This window comes from Symsagittifera roscoffensis, chromosome 3, assembly GCF_963678635.1.
Source record: "Symsagittifera roscoffensis chromosome 3, txSymRosc1.1, whole genome shotgun sequence".
NCBI lineage: Eukaryota > Metazoa > Xenacoelomorpha > Acoela > Convolutidae > Symsagittifera > Symsagittifera roscoffensis.
In genome coordinates this window covers 75204022-75224163 of record NC_087064.1, presented here as the reverse complement: position 1 = coordinate 75224163, position 20142 = coordinate 75204022, and the positions used below count along the sequence as shown (strand labels likewise).

Here is a 20142-nt window from a genome sequence, read left to right as displayed (position 1 = left end):
GTTTAGAAAGTTTTTTTCCAAATCAGTGTAGTTTTTTCTGCTTTGTGTGAAAAAAAGATCTGATCTAAAACAGAATTTAGGCCACTAAGATAGTCATAGTAATTAAGGCAAAGTAGAAAAATGACTACAAAAACTATAAAAAAAACTTTTAAAAACTTTTAATTTTTTGAAGTTTTTGGTTGCCAAAAAGAAGCTAAAAACTACAAAAACTAGTTTTGATTGCTTAAAATTGAGTTTTAAGGTCTTAAACTAGACATATTCAGCTTGTAGGCCTGCTCGCTGGCTTTTTTTGCTCGAATTCACACCGGTTATTCTCGACACTGGGAAAAACTTTTTGGAAGTTTTTAAACGTGGTTCGAATCACGACTGATAGGGCTTTAATATGATATATTACTCAAAACAATTCGATCATTATTTGTGGTACCTGATTTTGCGTGGAAAACAAAAAAAAATGTCGGAACAAAAAAGTTGGTTCCCATAAAACAAGCATCGAACCATGATTACAAGGAGAAAATTTCAAAAAAAACATGCAAATATGAAGACAAAAAAGATATAATCAATTTTGAACATAGAGGTGACACTGCACTTTGCAAACAAGTTAGAAAAGGGCAAACACAAACAGAAATAAGAAACAACAGTAATGTCTTGAAAAAAATTTGCGACAGATGCTATTAAATTGGCTATAATTAGAAAAATACCAAAAATGCCACCAAATGAGCACTTTTCTTTGCGACTTAGGTTGGTACAAAAGTTGCTTCGTAGTATTACACTACGCTGGGCTAGCGTAAATACAAATAATTCAGGAGACTAAAGATTCGAAAATTCAGACCACCCAACTAAGAGTCAAATCACTTAACATTGCATTGAACCTCTGCTGCATTGATTATACAAACTAATTTTATACAATGGGCTGTATTTGAGCTGATACATCATAGCTCACACTATTTGACAATCTATTTGACACTTTAGTTGGAAACACTGGACTGCTCATTTAACACAATCTTAGCTCAAGTAAAAATAATTTAAGACAAAGGCCAAGAGGAGCTTCGCCACACTATCAATACAAAAAAAACATCATTGCGTAAGAAGATTGTCTTTTTCCATTCACTGTCTTTTTGCAAGAAGAAAGAAGCTTTCTCAAAACTACACCTACAAAATCGGATGATTTTCAGAAACAGGCTTACAAAGAATTGGGAATCATTTATGCCGAATCATAAATGGGAATCATTTATGCCGACATTGTGAACATAAACCGAAAGAGTTAAGTCGAAAAAATAAACACAGAGTCAAAGCGGAGCTAGCGTAAAGACAATTAGATGAAAATCAGAACATCGAAAACGTTTTTTTTGGGACACAAAATCAAAATAATTTCAGAAAAACAGCCAAAAAACACAACTTGTGTTGAATAAGATGAAACAGCAAAAAAAACACGAACCCCTGACATAAGGGAACAGAGACAAGCGCCTTACCTTCAGAACAATTGGAAAAGTCTTGAAGTTGCTAAGGTTCACTAATACAGCAACTTCACAATTTCTTACAGATTTGAAAGAAACGTCGTTTACGGAAAAAACATGTCCGGTTCCCAATACAAAACAGTTGCTCTCGCGAGTATAATAAACATTAATCAAAATCAAAATCAGACTAATTAAATTAACAAATTACTGATTTTCAATAATAGTAAAACCCATGATAAAAACATCCTACCACATATACAAACGAAGTTTGAAAAAACGAAAAGTGAACCGACAGAAACTTGGACAAAAATCAGAATCCAGAAAAAAACCGACGGGAATCCGAAAAAGTAACAATACTTTCTCAAACTTTTTGTTGAAAACACAAGCAAAATGAAAGAGGAAAATGAGCATGAGCGATATAAAATTTACCATTCCCACTTATTACCCATTCTGTGAACAAAGTTATTGAAAGGAAAAAAATCTAGTACCCGAACGCAACACCCTTGCTAATAATCTTAGCATTAATCAGCTTGTCTCAAAGTTATTTTCAACTAACTTTTGTGCCCAAATGAAAAACCTTTTTCGGAAAAAAAACATCTTTCAAGCTTCAAGGAAAAAATATTGCCTAAAAGCTCCTTTCACTGTCAAAAATCTGATATGCTTGAGACGCTCTTTAAAAAACTAATTCAATTTAAGAAAATTGGGACAAACAGGTGTTTTTTTTTATTCCGCTGTTCATTAAGAAAATTTGAAAAAAAAAATCAATAGTCACACCGCCAAAATGTATTTTGAGCGTGAACAAAATTTTCTTGAAACAAAAGACGCAAAAGAAACTAGTTAACCAAAAGAACTATTTTAAATCGTTCATTGACACATGATGAAACTTCTTACGAAACTGCCCCCCCCCCCATACTGACTCCGATTGTGTAACCGACAAACTCAATAGTTTCAATAGGGAACCCTACTTTCGCCAACTCGAGACCAAACCTCGAGGAAAGAAGCATTACCCAATAGGCCAAAGAAGCTAGAAACACGGCATAGAAAACAAAATCAAAAAATCTCATCAAAAATTTGGAGCTAAGGGCAAACAGTTATGAGCGTAAATTTACTCCAACATTTAACTTTTGAGTTTACCCGGATTTATTTTGATGAAAGATAGTAATGCGCTCCCGGCTTTGTCAAACAATTATCTATATTACTCCACAAGCAACAGACAAAAAAAAGTGTCAATTAACCCAAGGAATCGGGAAAAAATGATAGCCTTTTTTTGAAAAACTCAAATTTTCGAATTTCAAAAATAAATATGGCGGTTAAAAAAAAAACAATTTATGATTGGCAATTTCATGATAAAATTAACCCCAGTTGAGAAAAATAAATCAGTAAAACAATTTTTTTCCCTGGTAAATCTATTTATTAAAATCCATTATGGAAACTAGAAGCCGTTCACGTTTTTTCGGGCCACTTCCGGTTCCACATATAGAGAGCTCAGTTTGCCTTCCTTTTAGCAAATGAACTTGATTTGATTTGAATAAGAAATCATAAGTAAAACTGCAAAAGATCAAATTGGGTTGAACAAATTTTTAGTCCCACTCCATTAAAGCAGTGATTTTCGTATTTTGGTGACCAATAATTTGTTGTGTATATAACCAGTGGATCGATTCGAACTTATTTGGCTAGACCCCCCCCCTCCCCCGATTAGACGAAACCCTTTAAAAATATATCCATCTATTCTTACCGGTTTCTCTGACGATGGTCAAACGCATGCAGTTGAAACTGATCATCCACATCGAACCCGAAGCGACTCGACTCCTCACTGACGTCCACCACTCTGTCATTGGCCCAAGTGTCGAATACGAACTGCTCATAGCCTACTGATGACGTCATATTGTGGCACTTGAGGACTGCGTTGCTGCACTCTTCGCATCTGTGCCCAGTGTCTTCACAATAATGTGCAACTGTGGCTAAAACAAAAAATGATATAATTTTCATTTATTTCTCAACAGAACCCGAATTTATTCTACGTTGAGAATCAGCACAACTTTTTCATTCGATGACTGGCGTCTTTCTTTAGGCCAAAATGAAGTCTGGGCTCACTTGATGCATTAGGGTAATATTGAGGAGATTTCTCAAGGGTAAGACCTCTATTGTTTCGAAATGGTGCCTAGTGCGAGCGTTACTCAAAGGGTTAAAGTTTGTGATTTAATTATCTTAGTGCTGGTGCTGTAATGAAGATTAGGACCATTTATCCACGGGGGAAAGGACCAACACAAGGGCTGTACAGCTTATCACGGCGAACCGCTGCTGTGCCCCTGTTTAAGAACTACATGCAATTTTTTTGGTTATTTTTCTGGGCTGGGTAATGTTGCTTCACCCTCAAGCAACGAGCACGAAATGTTATGCAGAGATCGAAAAAAAATAATAATATTTTTACTACAACTCGCAACAAGTAATCCTGACGTCGGTTCGCAGCATGACCAAGATATACGATGATAACATATGTCGTCCATGACTGAAATCCAATTTTAGACTATTCAAATATAACTTGAAGTTTTAAAATGTCTGTTTTAAAGCTATTCACGTGAGAACATTTATAAAGATCTCTATCAAAACAGTCTTTTCTTTTCACTAGACGACTCAATAACTAAAATACTTGCTGCCTTTTCGACTGGAAAGATGCACTCTAGAAATCTAAACAGGGAGAGAATGAGAAACGTGTACACTTACTATTACTACTGCTCCTCATCCCTACAATAGGCTGGTGGTCTGCTGAAAATGGGGACAGTTTAGACAATACACACACACAAACTGTTTCGTTAGTTGCCGCAAGCGCACATACAACAGGAACTAAGATTTTCAAATTTAGATTTTGAAACACGAAAAACACTATTTGAACACAGGCGAAGCTGAACATCGCACCACTTGCGATTCAAAAATGACTAAAATTGAAATCAAATGCTAAAAAAATCCCAAAATATCCGGAACAAAATTACCTGCACCATTAAAAACTTTACAAAGAGCTTTCCGAATGCTAGAAAGAAGTCGAACTTTCAAATAAACTCCTTTCTGTGGGAATTAAGTCAGCACAAATCAGTAGACACAAAAATCTAACGTAGCCTAAAATTTCCAAATTGCAAAGAAACAGGTTCCATGTGGGCTCTGTCGTCTCAAACATGAGTGTTACAGCAACTTGGAAGAAAGCTGAAACTTCAAATTCAAAAAAAAATCGGGCTACGGGAATCAAGCCGAAAAAAATAGGCAGACATACGATAGCCCAAAAACTCAAGTTTGTTAAAAAAAAGGTACCGGTCGGATTTAAACCACAGAACTGTGCTGTATCAAGCAAGCCCTATGGATGGTTGACTGAATTTGAAGTTATAATCAGAAACCATGCATTCGAAAAAAAATCGGTTCGAAGTTTTTTTTTCAAACTGAAAGTTTTTGTGTTTCTAAAACAGCGCGTTAAAAACGTGTTTGAAAAAGCCTTTCATCGTGTCACTTTCTTCAAATTCAATTCAATAAGCAAATAAGCCGACAAAAATTAGGCCGAAATCAATTAAGCCTCCAAAAAAAAACTTTTTTTATCTGAATTTTTTTACATGTAGATCCAGTAATGCACTAACTCGGTGTTAAACGTACAACGTGCTGAAAAAGGAGATCTTGAAATTAGGAATCAGCCTGTGAACAAAGTTTTTTACGGGCAAAAAGTCTAGTATCCGATTACAATACCCTTGCTTATAGGAAGGGTAATAATCATTTGAAACACCGAGGGCGAAGCTGAGCTTCGAAAAACTTGCGATATCTAAATTATTATAAAATGCTAGAAATATAGAAAAAAAAGAATAATTTTTGTCTTCTAGCAAAAAAACTGAAAAATAATGTAATTGATTACGCATTTTTTTAAATAACCTACTGAAATTATCAGAAAAATGTGATGAAAAAATTGCCAGCATAGCAATAACAGAAAAAAAAAGATTTAATTCAAAACGTAATAACGTCAAACACTCAATAACGTCAAACACTCAATGTCAAACAACTCAAACACTCAATGGAAGAAATGTTTTTCGAACTTTTCCAAACTGAAGCTTTTGAATGAAACTAAAAAATCACCAAATTTAAAAAAGGGATACAAGATGATACACAAAAAAAAGATATCCAAACAGGTGAAACGAATTAGCCAATATATTATTTTCTAATAAACTGATTCAAATGTATCATATTTTTGATACCATAAGATTTTTTATCGCAGTTGCATTGCAGCAATATAAAATTCAACTGCTGCAACTGAGTTTGTAGCTTTGAAAAAAAAAGTTTTTAAAACTCACTTAATTTATCAAAATTTTTGGATCTATCAAATTTCTACGCTCAAGAGGAAAAAATTGTAGTTGAATCCGAAATTGTTCGATAAAGTCTTAAAACGCTATTTTATACGTCATTGCATAAGCACGCGTCTTTCGCTATTTCAAAACTTTGAGTCGGATTTAAGGTTGAATCGAAAATCAGGACTCCAAAAAACAATCGGCGTGAAAAATAAAGCCAAAATTCGACTGTTATAGCCCTAAATATATCATTTCTTTAAGCGGGAGTAAACTCGGCGTTTGAATAACAGAACGGTGATAAAGTCGAAACGAAGTGAGACGAAGATCAATGAGCAAAAAAAAATCTAAAATATAGTAATGAAAGGTACGATGGGAATTCAATCGCGGACTTTATAAACCTCAAGTACGCACTTTGTCTATAGGTAATGTGCATGCTTGAAGTCTTTAAAGTCCGCGATTGAATTCCCGCCGTACTGGAAATGAACTGAACTTAAAAAGAAACCAAACGTCAAACAGCGATAAAAAAAATCATATTTAAGCGTGGCGAATTTGAAGACTTTTTTCCTGAACAAAAAAAAACATGATGACTACTTTTTTTGTTTATAATAAAGTTTATTTTGTTTTGTTTTCAAACAACTTATAGATTTAATTAATAGAAAAATTTGGTTGCCGATAACGAGACACTTGCTCTGAGACACTTGCTCTCACAAATATACTCAGACAATTACCATTTTTATCCATTTTCATGATATACACTAGAACCTCCTAGTTTTATATCGTGTAACGATATCATTTTCGGAGAATTTGTTAGAAAAACAGAGTTAACTTAAGCAAACACGCATTGACCCAACATACTCCGTTTTTGAGGGAATGTCTTTATTGCCGATGAGAAGGAAGCATTGGCGTCTCTGGACCCTAGCACTTGCTCTACTGGTGTTCCCTGGACCAGACACCAGTCTGGGTAGAGAAAGTTGGGAACTGTGAAGTCGTTGAATATTTGCTCGTTCATGCCGGGCAACAGAGTGCAGTCTGCTCCGACGCCGGATGCAAGACGAAGGGTTTCCACTAGATCCAGGGGACCTAAGAGGAACAATGGATAATTCACTAAATGATAAATATTTAAGGTGGCGTTATGAGATCACTTGGAGTTCGTCAGATCGATCCTCTGCCATGGCAATGATATTGCCCGAGGACGACCTCCAGCTTCACGTCTACCACAGTTTGACCAAGTTTCGGCTTTTAATTGATTATCTGCACTTCGCGAAACAAAAGATAGGAGGCCAAATATTTTAGTCAGCGAAGACTTTTTAAAAATTGAGTTTATGCTAAAAGCTTATTTAAAAAATCCTGTCTGCATTAAAATCCAATCTACTACACGCAGGAGTCAAGCTAAGTTTGAGAATTGAACATACCAGCATCTGACTGTTTCTGTTCTTCCGTCGACTGCAATGATGAAACTACTGCAGCTACCGGAATTTCATTCTTCATTCCAAATGGCACGTGATACTGTTCATACTGCGCAGTAGACATTCTCAACATCTTCGAATCACCTGTGTACGATGACATGTAGGCCATTGACATGGCTGCAAGCATGAACAAAAGCGGAAACGCAATTTGTGTCAATAATAACTTCGGGTTCTTAGCAGTAAGAATCAGTTTCTTCTTTGACAAGGCTACGAACTGGTTTAGATACAACGAAGGTCCGGAGACTCTTTTCAAATTAGAAAAGGGCATATCAGTTGAGCACGCAATGCTAGGCTGCGAGATCACAACATCGGGTAAATTAGCAGCATGCGGTTGAGGTTCGTTGTAACTTCCGTCACTCATGTACGATTCATCGTGGAGAACTGAATTGTCACCTTGGTTCTCTTCAACTCTTCCATTAGCATGGCCCATGTTGTGTTCAGGATGATGTTCATTGTCCTCCGTTTGATTCGAGAAACTTTCGTTTGGATCCTGGTCTGGGTTCTGAGACAATCGGTTCGTGTTTCTCAGGTTCCCTGCCGACTCGCAAATTTTGAAAAACACTTCTTCTAAGCTTGTATCTCTTAAACCGAAGCTTGTTAGGCCAAACTGAGATAAGTTCTGTGTTAACTCTTTCAGCAGGTTTTCAAAATTCGATGTTTCTACAAACTCTCTTGGCAATATATACTCCACATCAGTTTGAGTAACCTTCTGCAACGTTGCTGCTCCTATGAACCGTCTGACAAATTCTGTAACTTCTCTTTTGTTAAACTGGCGAACTGAATCAGAATAGGATGAAGACCCAGCGCTACCATGCATCTGCCTATGTAAGGTCAAGTGATATCCGGCACCTAGACGATTCAAAAGGTATATCGGAGTCCCTACACATCTCAAGACACCTCCCGAAATCATAGCTATTCTGTCTCCCAACATTTGAGCTTCATCCATGAAATGCGTCGACATTAGAATCGTGTGATTGTCTTTGTACTTGATTAAAAGATCCCAGATGGCTCGTCTCGCTTGTGGGTCAACATTACTCGTCGGTTCGTCGAGAATGATCAGTTTCGGATCTCCTATGAATGTCATCGCCACACTTAGCTTCCTTTGAACTCCACTCGATAGCTTCCGCACTAACGTATGTCTGTCTGTAGGCAAATCCATGTCATGCAACAGCCTCTCGACTTCTACATTTATTTGCTCTTTAGACGCACTTGGTAATTTTAAATTAGCAAACAGGTACAAGTGCTCCTCGACTGTTAAATTATCAAAGAGTACATTGTGTTGCGGACACATTCCCATCTCCTGTCGAATTGCATCCATTTGGAACCTGATATCTTTATTGTAGATCTTCGCTGTTCCGTGAGAGGGTGGCTGCACCCCGCATAGAATTGACATCGTAGTTGATTTTCCGGCCCCATTATGTCCGAGCAATGCTGTAATTTGACCCTCGTACATGTTCAAAGTCAATCCACGTAGTGCGTATTTTCCAGCTGACTTGTACTTCTAAAATTTGAACAAATATTTTCACATGGTCAAATTCTATCAAATCAATTCGCAAGTAAGCAAAATAGTTGACACCGGGAATAACTATTAAACCCAAAAGACCGAAAATTATGTAAGCCAATCAGAAACCAAAAATTAAACAACTTTGGATTGTTGATGGGCTAAAAAGTTTGGAACATTCGGCCACAAAATAACTACAAATATTTACATCGATACAATTTTGTAAGGCGTGGAAAACTGTTATCTCAATTCATACCTACACCAATGATGAGTGGCAGAAATTAACAAAATGACAATTTGGCATTTCGAGGAGCCCAAGTGTAAACTTAGGAAGATACTGAAATGCGAATGCTAGATATCCTGACTAGTTTAGTTAGCCGTTTTTGACGAATTCTTATGTTGAGTCAAACCAAAAACTCGCTCATCCAACAGTGCTTCGGAATTTTTTGACACAGAGGCAAAGCGAAGCTTCGCGACACTTGCGATACAAAAAAAAACTTTGCATTAAAAAAAATTGGAAAAAAGGGAAGTCAATTTTTTCAAAAAATTAAGCTGAACAAAAACCATGAAAAAAGTCATTTTCCCAATAACAATTCACTTGAAGATGGAGATTTAAACAGACCCAGTTTTTTGGCAGGTGGTACATCCTCAAATTCAGTGTACAATAGCTCCATCAGGAAAAATTAAGGTTTCAACGTAAAAAATGGATGCAGTAAAATAATACCGAATTATTCCTAGGCGCGAAAACAGACCACTAAACTGTCGGAGATAAGTCGTCGCTTAGTCGTCCTCAGGTTCAAGAATTTACGTTTTTAAGATACAAAATACCTGGCACGTGAAGTGAAACCTGTGCAATTTCATCATGTGCTCGAATTGGAAAAGAAAGTTTGTGCTTCTAATAAACTCTCCAGATTCACAGAAACCGGATTTCAATTAAAGAAGATTCGATTTAGCATTTCGAGGAGCCATAGTTAATACTAAGGAAGATACTGAAATGCTATCTACGAATTTTGAGAATCTTGTTCAACGAGTTTTTTAGGGCAGTTCAGTGGATTATGTATTATCCAATCGGAACCCAATAAACAATCTCCCCCTAAATCAATTTAGGGAGGTGATAGTTCTTTTTGTTTACAGCGTTCATGCCAGCCAATCAGAATGCAGCATTTTGCATGTTGGCCTTACTGCTTACATGTTCTATTCAACTCTAGGGGGGGGGGGGGGGTCGCTCACATGGTTAAGCTTGAGGGGAGATTATTCACTTGGGTTCAAATCGAGTAAGTTTACTAACCTTGGACAAAGACTTAATAGCCACTCCTAGCACCAAATCATCCGGCTCAGTCTCAAACAAATTCCTATCGACCGGGTTTGAGTAGGGATCGCATCCGAGATAGCAACTGCCACCCCCATTCAACGCCTGGGAGGATGCGAGGGAGTGTTTGTCGTCTGTTTCGCTGTCTGTGCCTCCCCCGCCACACAGAATGCACTGCATGGACACTTCTGCGTGATCCTGTTTGGATGACCAGTAGGACTTCATGAAGGGAAAGTACCAGGGCAGAGGGATGCCATAGGGTCCTAAACAAACCAACGCTTATTACATAACTATACCCCGAAAACTTTGTCAAACTAGGGTCTTTATAAGGAGTGCTCGGAAAATCAATCTGTCAACCGAACCTTAAAAAAAGTCGACAAGTTTGAATTTTTTTGAAAATCCCCCTCGAGAAAGTTCTAGATCCACCCCGTGAAAAGCATATTAGACCTTTTAACGTTTAATGTAGTAACGAATGTCCTGCCCCACGGAGGGAGAGGATAGTTAAATTGATCCCTTTCCGGATCTACTTAACAACCCCCCCCCCCCCCCCTCCCCCCGATCTCCCATGGTATCTATTAAAGAATTGTCAACCCTATAAACCAATTTAGCACTAGAGCATTAATTATATTTCGAACTTTGCTGCATTTATGTGTGGTCGAAAATTTGACTTATTTAATCTACTTATCAATAAGATTAGTTGAGCTTCCGTTTTAAATGAAAATCCAGGGATCTACTTAACAATCTCCACCCCTTTCAAGGAAGGGGGGAGATTGTTAATTAGATCAAAATGGTCGATTTTTCGACCAATCAAAATGTAGCAAAATTAGAATTCTCCATAGAAAACTCAAGTGTAGTTACTGTATTTATTTGTAGGGGTGGATATTCTTAAGTAGGTACCATAGGGGGCGAGATTGTTAAGTAAATCCAAATCCAGATTTTCTTTCACTGGAATTAATTATAACAGAAAAGTCCCTTGCCCAAATAAAAAAATCGATCCTTTCCCATGTGTTCAGCCAAATAAATTTAAACTAAATTAACAACATTAACCCAATTCAACAAACCGAATCAATTCCCCTAGCACACCATCTCTGGTGAGGTACAAAAAAAGTGCGCATAAATTCCAGTGGAATGAAAGCAGTTTTGAATTTCCAAGTTAGTTGAGAGCCGTTTTCTCTTTTTTTACTTGACCTAAATGTAGGGCAAAATTTGAGTTCAGCTTGAAACTTTCTTAGCTAAAATGAGCAAAAATTACAGCGCTTACTGCATTAGCGCCCGACGCAATCGTTATCTTTTTTTTCCAATTCAAGTAGTGTTAAGCTTAATGGTATTTCATGAAAAATTCAGTTCAACGGACAAAGTAAATTCCATTCACTCCGCAATTTTATAAATTATTCTTTTCACATTGCTTTTAGCCGCTTGCTCTATTATGCAATTAAAATTTGTAATAAATTTACAAACATGAGTTGACTACATTTTTATCAGCGGGATGGGATTCATTCAAGCATGAAATGCATTCAGAATAAATTAACACGAGACGTAAAATAATATGTCAACAAAATAGTTGCTCGACAACTTTAAGTAATTAAGTGTTAATGAACGAAGTGAACGTTCTTATATAGTTCGATTTTAGATGGATTGCTTCTGATGCAAGCGTCCAAAAAATAACCCTAACAATTAATTTTTTACAGGAATCCACAAGAAGTTAGACATAATCAAATTGTGGAGATTTGTTGCATAACCTTATGAAAATATTATCTAGCCATTTACTCTCTAGATTTATCATTTTTTGCGGTTAACCGACCGACCAATCATTACAATAAATGCGCCTTATGTCATCGATGGACACATGTAAGGTCCTATTCAAAGGCTTGATATACCCAACATCCGTCATATTTCAGAACAGAAGCACCAATTACTGTTCTTAACTTGACCAGCTATTTACGTTCGATGAATTCTCTAAAGTAATTTTAATTGCAGTGGGGTATCAAGTTAACATCCCTCTCCCTCCCCATATTTACGCCAAAATAAGATCTTTGCTTGTTAACTGGTCCGCTGTAGGTGTTATGATTGATTATGATGAAACTTGTTAACTTGGTTGACGATGGATCTTGTAAGCTTGAATTGAAGGCAGTCGATTCGCTAATAGGTACAAGACTTGCTAATGCATAATGCTGTTGAGTATGCTGTTGACCTATCTTTACTGACCTGGTCTGATGGCCTCGATGTACCATGCTAGGAATGCATACACGACTGAGTCCACGATGAGCATGAGCATGGCCTTGAGGGCTGAGAAGTTGTCGCCGTCGGAGGGGGAGGAGTTGAGGTTGTGCCACTGGATGCCCTCCTTCTGGATCTCATAGATGGTGAAGTATTTCACGCCCATCGCCATCGGCGTCACAGGAATCAGACACTGCAATCAAAATTAAAAGGCTCACATTTGCCCACCAAGTCAAAGAGTAGTTCAATTTCACTAGTCATTCCTGGTTGACTAACCCTTAAAAGTTTTCAAAAGACGCCCATAATAATTTTAAAGGGGTCAACGCACTCCAAAGAAGCAGTTTTTAGGTCAAAGCTTTCTAAATAATGCTTATAAAATGGCATAAAATCTACCTAACATGAATATATTAGGTGTTATGAAAGGCTAGGTCTTCCAAAAATTTAAACTCAAAACTTTTTGCTAAACAATCAATCTAAATTTTATGGACCCAACTACCATATTTGTGGGCAGAATTGCTTGGACACCTCTTTGCAGTTATTATGGACATCTGCTCTACTCACCACAATGGACTTGATGGCGGCGGATATGATCTGTTTGTTGTAGGTCTCCACAATATGTATGAAAGTGAAGGGCACATGTAGGAACACAAGGAGGATGCCTGTGAATGCAGACGCCACTTGACTGTTGTTAAAGATGCACGAGATGAAGAAACTACAACACAAACACAACCAGAATAAAACAAGGACGCGGCTGCGTCGAAAAAAAATCGAACAAAATTCGAACTTGTCGAAAAAAACTAGGTCTATTGAAATGCATTAGTCTAAATTTGAAACAAAAACGTACCCAAACAATAGAAGACAAAATTAGCATCGAAAGAAAATCTATCAAAGCCGAAAATACCTTATCAGAAACCCTTAAGGACAAAAAAATCAAAAAATGTATTAAGTACCGTCAACCGCAACACACACAAACTTTATTCGCGCGTCAAATGAAACAATATGATGCCACTAAGCCGACACAGTATTGGTCGAAACCTATTGAGCTGAAAGAAAAGTAACTAAAAAAGCCGAAAAAAAATTCAAAGAAAAATTAAAAAGCTAATAGGTCCCCTGAACCTAAAACACAAACACACAATTTGTCGAGCTGCGCAATAAGAGGCCACTAATCCGATAAATTATAGGCCGAAACCTATTAAGCCGAAAAAAAAGAAATGAAAAAAAAAACAAAAGAAATTCCATAGTGAAAAACCATTAAGTCCCCCTCACCCTCTAAGCACACACACACACACAAAAAAAACTTTTTCGCTCGTCGAACGTCGTAAAATGCGTCCACTATTCAAATGAAATATAGGCCGAAACCAATTAAGCCGAAAACATTTAAAAGCCGAAAAACAATTCAAAAAAATCAAGTTTAATAAAAAGCTATCAAGTCTCTCTCAACCAAAAACACACACACACAAACATAGCCAATCAAAGATTGGAAAAGAGTAATGAAAGCAGGTAAACATAAAAAACACTGACTTTCTTGAAAAAATCCCAACTTTCGAATTTCAAAGAAAAAAATAGATACCCTTCAAGATCTTTGAAATTCTAGAACTATTGTATATTGGCGCTTTTTCGATAACGCTAACTTAACTTGAGAAAACTGCATCAACAGCTTAAATTTGTATTCCGCTGGAAATCTAAAATTTAAATTCTTCTTTCGAAACTAGAAATCGTTCACGTTTTTTTGCGCCATTTCCACGTTCGTATTTGGAGAGTCACTATTTACGTCACTTTCAGCAGATGAATTTCAATTGAACTCAAAAAATGCCTAAGTGGATTCATAAATTCATCAAAATGTATGAACGCACATCTGTAGTTATTAGAGCATTTTACAATTTTTTCCTGAAAAAAATCACCAAGACCTATATAGTGTTCACTATATCATCAAGTTTTCACTATGTTCTTTAATGTTCATAGCTCTTCCTCCTCCTTAAAATACATACATGCACATAAAAACAAATCACTCGTCAAAAGACGCAATATGAAGCCATTAAGTCTCTAAAACTTGGGCCGAAATCCATCAAGCCAAAAAAGGCGAAAAAAATTTGGCCTTGAAAAACTTGAGCTATTATTTATTAGATTTTGTTTAGAAAATGCCTTAAGTTTATTACGGGAAGAAAAGTTTAATACCCGATTGCAATACCCTTGCTTATCGCAAGGGTAATAGTAATAACATTGAACATTATTCGAAGGAGAGCGTATAAAAATGTGTCGCTTTCCACACGCGTCGCTTTCCATTAGATAAGCCGTTCGTTAATATAATCAAAATAGCTGCAAATGGTAATACCAATCCACTTAGCAAGGAGCACAAAAAAATAGTTACGTTTTTTTCACTTTCCACTGAAAATTACTGATTGACGATTTACTTAATTGTCTCGATCGCCATTAGGGATTGAAAGAAAAAAAACGGTTAGTCAGATACCAAAAATAAACGTCAGATAAATTCGAATGATAAATCATATTGAAGCCCTTTCAGTGGTTATTCGGATGCTAAAAAATAGAAATGCATGGGAAGAAAACCAAATCTGAAATTTTCGTGACTTAAATTTAGCATAGAGCAGATAATTTAGCGATGAGGGAAAACTTCTTTCGCGATCAGATGTTTATTTTTTTATCGCAGATACAAGCAAAGTTTAACAAGGATAGCCGGTTACTGTGCAAATAGCAGAGGATATTTCGACCATAGTCTTTAAAAATACAAAAAAAAAGTTTTTTTTCTTCAAATTATAGTTTTTTTCTGCGTGATCTGATGAAAGGATCTGACTGAAAACTATAATTTACGACTGTGCTGCTGCGCTGGCAGAGTGACCCGCTTTGCTTGTGGCTCCAACCACTCCACGAAGAGGCGAAGGAACTATGACGTAGGATCTGTTTTTTCAGCAGATTTTGATTGTCTCAAAGAAAGCTTGTAGGGGTTCAGGTTCAGTCAAGAAGGGTACCATAGCGAAGCCTTTTCAGCCTTCATTCGGATTCCAACAAAACTCAACGTTGTTCAACTGATGATATTATCAAACTGGAGACTGAATTCCTTATCTTATTCTTCTGGAATTTTTTCTATTATCTATTATTGACTTCTGTAACTGGATCTCCTCTCATTAACAACTTTTCTTATTTTTTTATATCTTGATTTTAAAGTTCGCGTGGTTGGAAAAATACGTGCTTCTTGCATAGCTACCGGCTATTTTTGTATAGATTAGAATTATTATGAACATACCAAGTAATAAGTGTGCTCCCGACGATGAGGTATATCATAGATGTATCAATATCGTTGAGAATCTATTTAGCAATTCGAGGAGCCACAGTTTATACTGCAGAAGATACTGAAATGCAAATTTAGGTCAACTTTACAAACAATTCTTCACGAGCTAATAAGGAGAATTCGAGCTTTTATTCGATCAGGGTTATATGTCAAAACATTTGAAAAACAATCAGAAAGAAAGAAAAAATTCCTTATATGCAGTTGTAAATTTACTCTTCAGGTTTTAATGTTTTTCAAACGTTTGCAAACTCCATAAACTGTTTTAAAAAATTCTGAAAAAATGTATGGAGTAGGGGGTATCTTTTGATGTAGTATTTTAGTCTCATATTGGGCTGGGCTTTCGAAAATTTTTTAAAAAATCTTTGATAATTTTTGAAAAAATCATAACAAACGTCACATCTCGAAAACTAAGAGCATTTGAGCAGTCACATTTGGACGCAAAAATTGCAACATCGAATCTGTGAGTTACCTCACAGTATCCAACTACAAGCTTGGGAGTTTCAAATCTTTATAAATTTTTAAAATTTAAAATTCTGAAAAATTAAACAGAAATCATAAGACATGTCATATCTCGAAAACGACAAAAATTTGAGCAATCATATTTGGAGGAAAGATTCGCAACTCCTAAGACAGCCCCCAACTACGGTTAGAAATTTCGAAGAAAAAAATTTAAATTTGAGTTTTCTGAAATTTTTTTTGAAAAAATCACAACACACGTCATATCTCGAAAACTACAAAGATTTGAACAGTAATATTTGGTAAAAGATTTGACAACACTCAACTACAGACTTAGAAAATTGAAAATTTGTGAATTACTTTTAGATCTGAGTTTTCGGTACACTTTTAAAAAAATCACAAAAACCATCGTATCTCGCAAACTGAAAGGATTTGGGCATTCATAATTCGGGCATTGATATCGCATCCCTCAAGGAAACCCTGATAGCAGCCCACTATTGGGTTGCTTATTTGAAACTCGGGAAAATAACCACTGAATTCAAATTGGAAAATCGAAAAAAAATTCTTAACCAATATTATATACGATATAGCTTAAATGTGAAACAATTCTTTCCAGCATGCAAAAATAATAACTTGAAAAATCTTAAACGTGGCAAGATAGTGAAGCCCGAATTTAAACATATAATAAATTAGCATGCCGGAGGATGCTTGCCTCCAACATCAAAACAAAACGAGATACCCATTTGGACGACGTCCAGTGTCAAAACGACGTTCAAGTAACCCACAAATGTGGTATGCCCTATATTTCCCGTAGGTGGCCAACGATACTGGACCGTGGACGAGACGAAACAAACACAATCAAACAAACATTCAACTGCTCGGAGATGAAGGATTAACAAAAACGAAACGAAACCCGCTGCCGATGAAGGCGACGAGGCCACAACAACGACCACACAAGTCAGAAAAAAGTTTTGAGACACTAACCAGAAACATATCATGGCCACGCAGAATATGGAGAAGAACATGTGAAGCACCAGTGGGTTGCTCTGGGGCAACAAGTTCCCGAAGTGGATCAACAGCACCAGAAGCAGCAGTGTCACTTGCATGTGTAGAAAGGCTGTGAAGAACCAGGCAGCCCAGTGAACAGTTCGAGTTAGTCCCATCATGCGCATGCTCTAAACAAAACATCACTCGGTTTCGAAATGCAGTTCATTATTTTGAGAGCAAAAGAGGTGACCTGGCCCAAGCTTGAAGTGTAGTTATTTATTGTTTTCGCTCCATTTGAAGTATCGCAACTTAATTATTTGTCAAATCTTCTTAAATAATTTAGTTTTCAGAAAAACTTGGATGGAATGAATACCCAACAGGATACAAACACATAGAACACAACAAACTTAGACTTAAATTTGGAAAAACATCAGAGAAAGAGCTTGAAAACAGCTGAAACATAGCCAACACAGTTGGAAAAGAGTCAATGAACGCAAGTAAACAGAAAAAAAACACTGGCAATCTCAACTTTCCAAGACAAATATATGGGCCTTAACGATCTTGTAAATTTTAGAACCATTTATGATTGACATTTTGTGATAAAATTAGCCCAATTTGTGAGAACTGCATCAATAGGTAAACTTTTTATTTCGCTGGGAAATCTGATATTTAAATTCCATTTTCGAAGTTTGAAGTCAACCACGTTTTTCGTGACCAACAATTTCCCTGTTCGATAGTGGTGTCTGCCTTCCTTTTTACAAATGAAATGAACTGAACTTAAAAGAAATAAAAAGTCAAACCGCGAAAAAGTAAATTTGAGCCTGAACAAGTTTTAGACTTTTCCTGAAAAAAATCATCGTGACCTAAATAAGAGTCTAAACTTCGTTCATCGACTCTTAAAAATGCTTCTCAATATCCAATCAAACGTAAATCGATAACAACAATAACTTCTTGCTGTAGCAAGTACCACACAAAGTATGACAACATATCATCGCAAAAAGAGTACACACATTTTCGAAGAGAAATAGACGAGGATGGTGGGGCTGGTTCTTAACCCAATGAAGAAAAAAAAACGCATATATTGAAGGGTACTACCCTTCCAATACCCTTAGTCACTAAATTAGTCAGAATATCTAAAAATCATAGCGACTTGGTGTAATTAGATTTCATTTTAGGACAGATTTACATCAAAACTTTCGTCTCTTTGATCTAATTAAATCCCGACTAATTACTTGATTAATTAGGTGACAGGCAAAAGTATCCCATACCAATAGATATATAATAGAGCTAATGGTAAAAGACTTTTTTCTAGGGACTTCATTTTGATTTTCAACCTGTTAATGGAGTCATAATTGAGAAAACTTTGATAAGGAAACACAACGCAAAGATATATTATTACACACATAGCACCAATACAATGAACACCAATATGACAAATTTTATCTACGGCAAAAATCAACAAGGCAAAACGTTGCTTATTTTGGATGAACACGATTTCGCTAAAAAACTAGACACAAAAACTACCCCTCACAAGCGAAATGCAAAACCGCGTTCCCATATATGTCCAATAATTCTTATAACTTGGGAGTAACCATTAATTCTATTGATTACAAACAAAGCCATGAGTTTAACCCCGGTTGCGTAGAAGCAAACTAGCTGGTTAGTCAGCTGAAAGAAATAGCAAAATCCCTAACCAATCCTGTGAACCAGTTGATAACAGCAAGCCTCAAGACACTGAACGATAAACTGGCAACTTAGCTTTCACTTCCTTCACGTGCAGCCTTGACAAGAACCCTCAACCGGACTTGAACAATTCTTGATAAATATTTGCATTTTTGTCAGATGAAAATGGAAAAGAGGACAGCGAGAGATTCAATTTTTTCGGGAGATGGAAAATTTAAATGCTCTTCACGTCCACAGCAATGTTTAGCTTTGTGACGGAACGTTTAAGATATGACCGGCTCAACTTTGTCAATTGTACACAGTACATATCCATATTGGCGGCTTTTACCCCCTGATTAGCATTATTGGAGATGTCGTACCCGAAAAAATTCTCACTTCGAACAAGCTTCCTTGAATACATATTCATCCGAAACATAACGTTGCTATTTTCATTTATCCCAAAAGCTTCCATCGCAAACTTTCAGAATTAAGTTTAAAAAACTAATAAGACAATGCTAAGCTAGCCGTAACCTTTGAAATGAACCCACCTTTAAGCTTCTTTTCCATCTCAGATGTCGAGTCTGCGTTTCCTATAACTATCGACAAAAATTGCGAAACTCCGCAAAAATTCCGATTCCCTCACCCATTACAGGGAGTTTAGGAGTCAACTTTTATCAACTTCAAACTTGATCCACCATGAATCGATCGCTTAATCTTTAGACTAAGAGTCACATTTTTAAGCATAATGTCAAGAGAGACTAGAAGGTCAAAGCTTTTTGCTTTGATAACTCAAAAGATGGGTGGATTTAAAACGTTCATTGAAATTGTCAGGCTTTGAATTGAATTTGATTTCATGCGCTTTTTGAAAAGTTAGCATTGCTTTGATCAGTTTGTTCAATTGCGGCATCGTAGGCTTAATTCCTTTGATAAGCTTATTGCGATATTTTAATTGTTTCGATTCCTCAGGTGGGATATTTTGGATTTGAGTGGACTTCTTCGTCCTGGGCTATTCTAACCACTGGGTTATTTTTGAGTGGGGTAAAAAAAGTAAAGTATAGCGTGGGATAAAAAAGTAAAGGGTAGTTTGTCATGGCTATTTATGAAAACGACTGGACAACACCGCCAGTCCACTGGGATCCAATTGCTGTAATAGAACATCAACAACTAAAAAAACAATAGTAAATCTCCGATTTTAAAAATGAAATATCTGTTGACAGTTTTTACTACGTTCACTGTTCTAAATCAGAACAAAGCCGACAGACTTTTAGTTAAAAGTAATTGAATTAAAGGAAAGCAAAAAACGAACATTTAGTTTTAAAAAATTACATCAACTCGAAGCTCTTTCAGCTTAAGAATTCTTTTTTTATGATAAAAATTTTTCTCGGAAGAAATGGACCAATATGTTAGCTTTTATTCCGATGGTAATCTAAAATTAAAACAGTTTGAAGTCATGCTTGATTTTGCCGCCAT

At 36.4% G+C, this 20142-nt stretch overlaps 2 protein-coding genes across 4 annotated transcripts in view; both read right to left on the bottom strand.

The window, feature by feature from the left end:
- Positions 1-20142, bottom strand: part of LOC134842204 (ATP-binding cassette sub-family A member 2-like) — a 172260-nt gene that overhangs the window by 19536 nt on the left and 132582 nt on the right. For 2 of the 3 annotated variants that reach the window (XM_063858429.1, XM_063858430.1), the window contains 8 exons: positions 17008-17198; positions 12825-12975; positions 12252-12456; positions 10026-10309; positions 7183-8737; positions 6626-6850; positions 4179-4220; positions 3190-3415 (listed from right to left, as the gene is read on the bottom strand). In XM_063858429.1, coding sequence (XP_063714499.1) covers positions 3190-3415; positions 4179-4220; positions 6626-6850; positions 7183-8737; positions 10026-10309; positions 12252-12456; positions 12825-12975; positions 17008-17198 — 2879 coding nt within the window. The remainder of the gene's footprint in view (positions 1-3189; positions 3416-4178; positions 4221-6625; positions 6851-7182; positions 8738-10025; positions 10310-12251; positions 12457-12824; positions 12976-17007; positions 17199-20142) is intronic. The other variant, XM_063858431.1, reaches the window with a different exon arrangement.
- LOC134842205 (serine/arginine repetitive matrix protein 1-like) overlaps positions 1-20142 on the bottom strand; it is a 334393-nt gene that overhangs the window by 181672 nt on the left and 132579 nt on the right. The gene's annotated exons all lie outside the window — the stretch shown is intronic.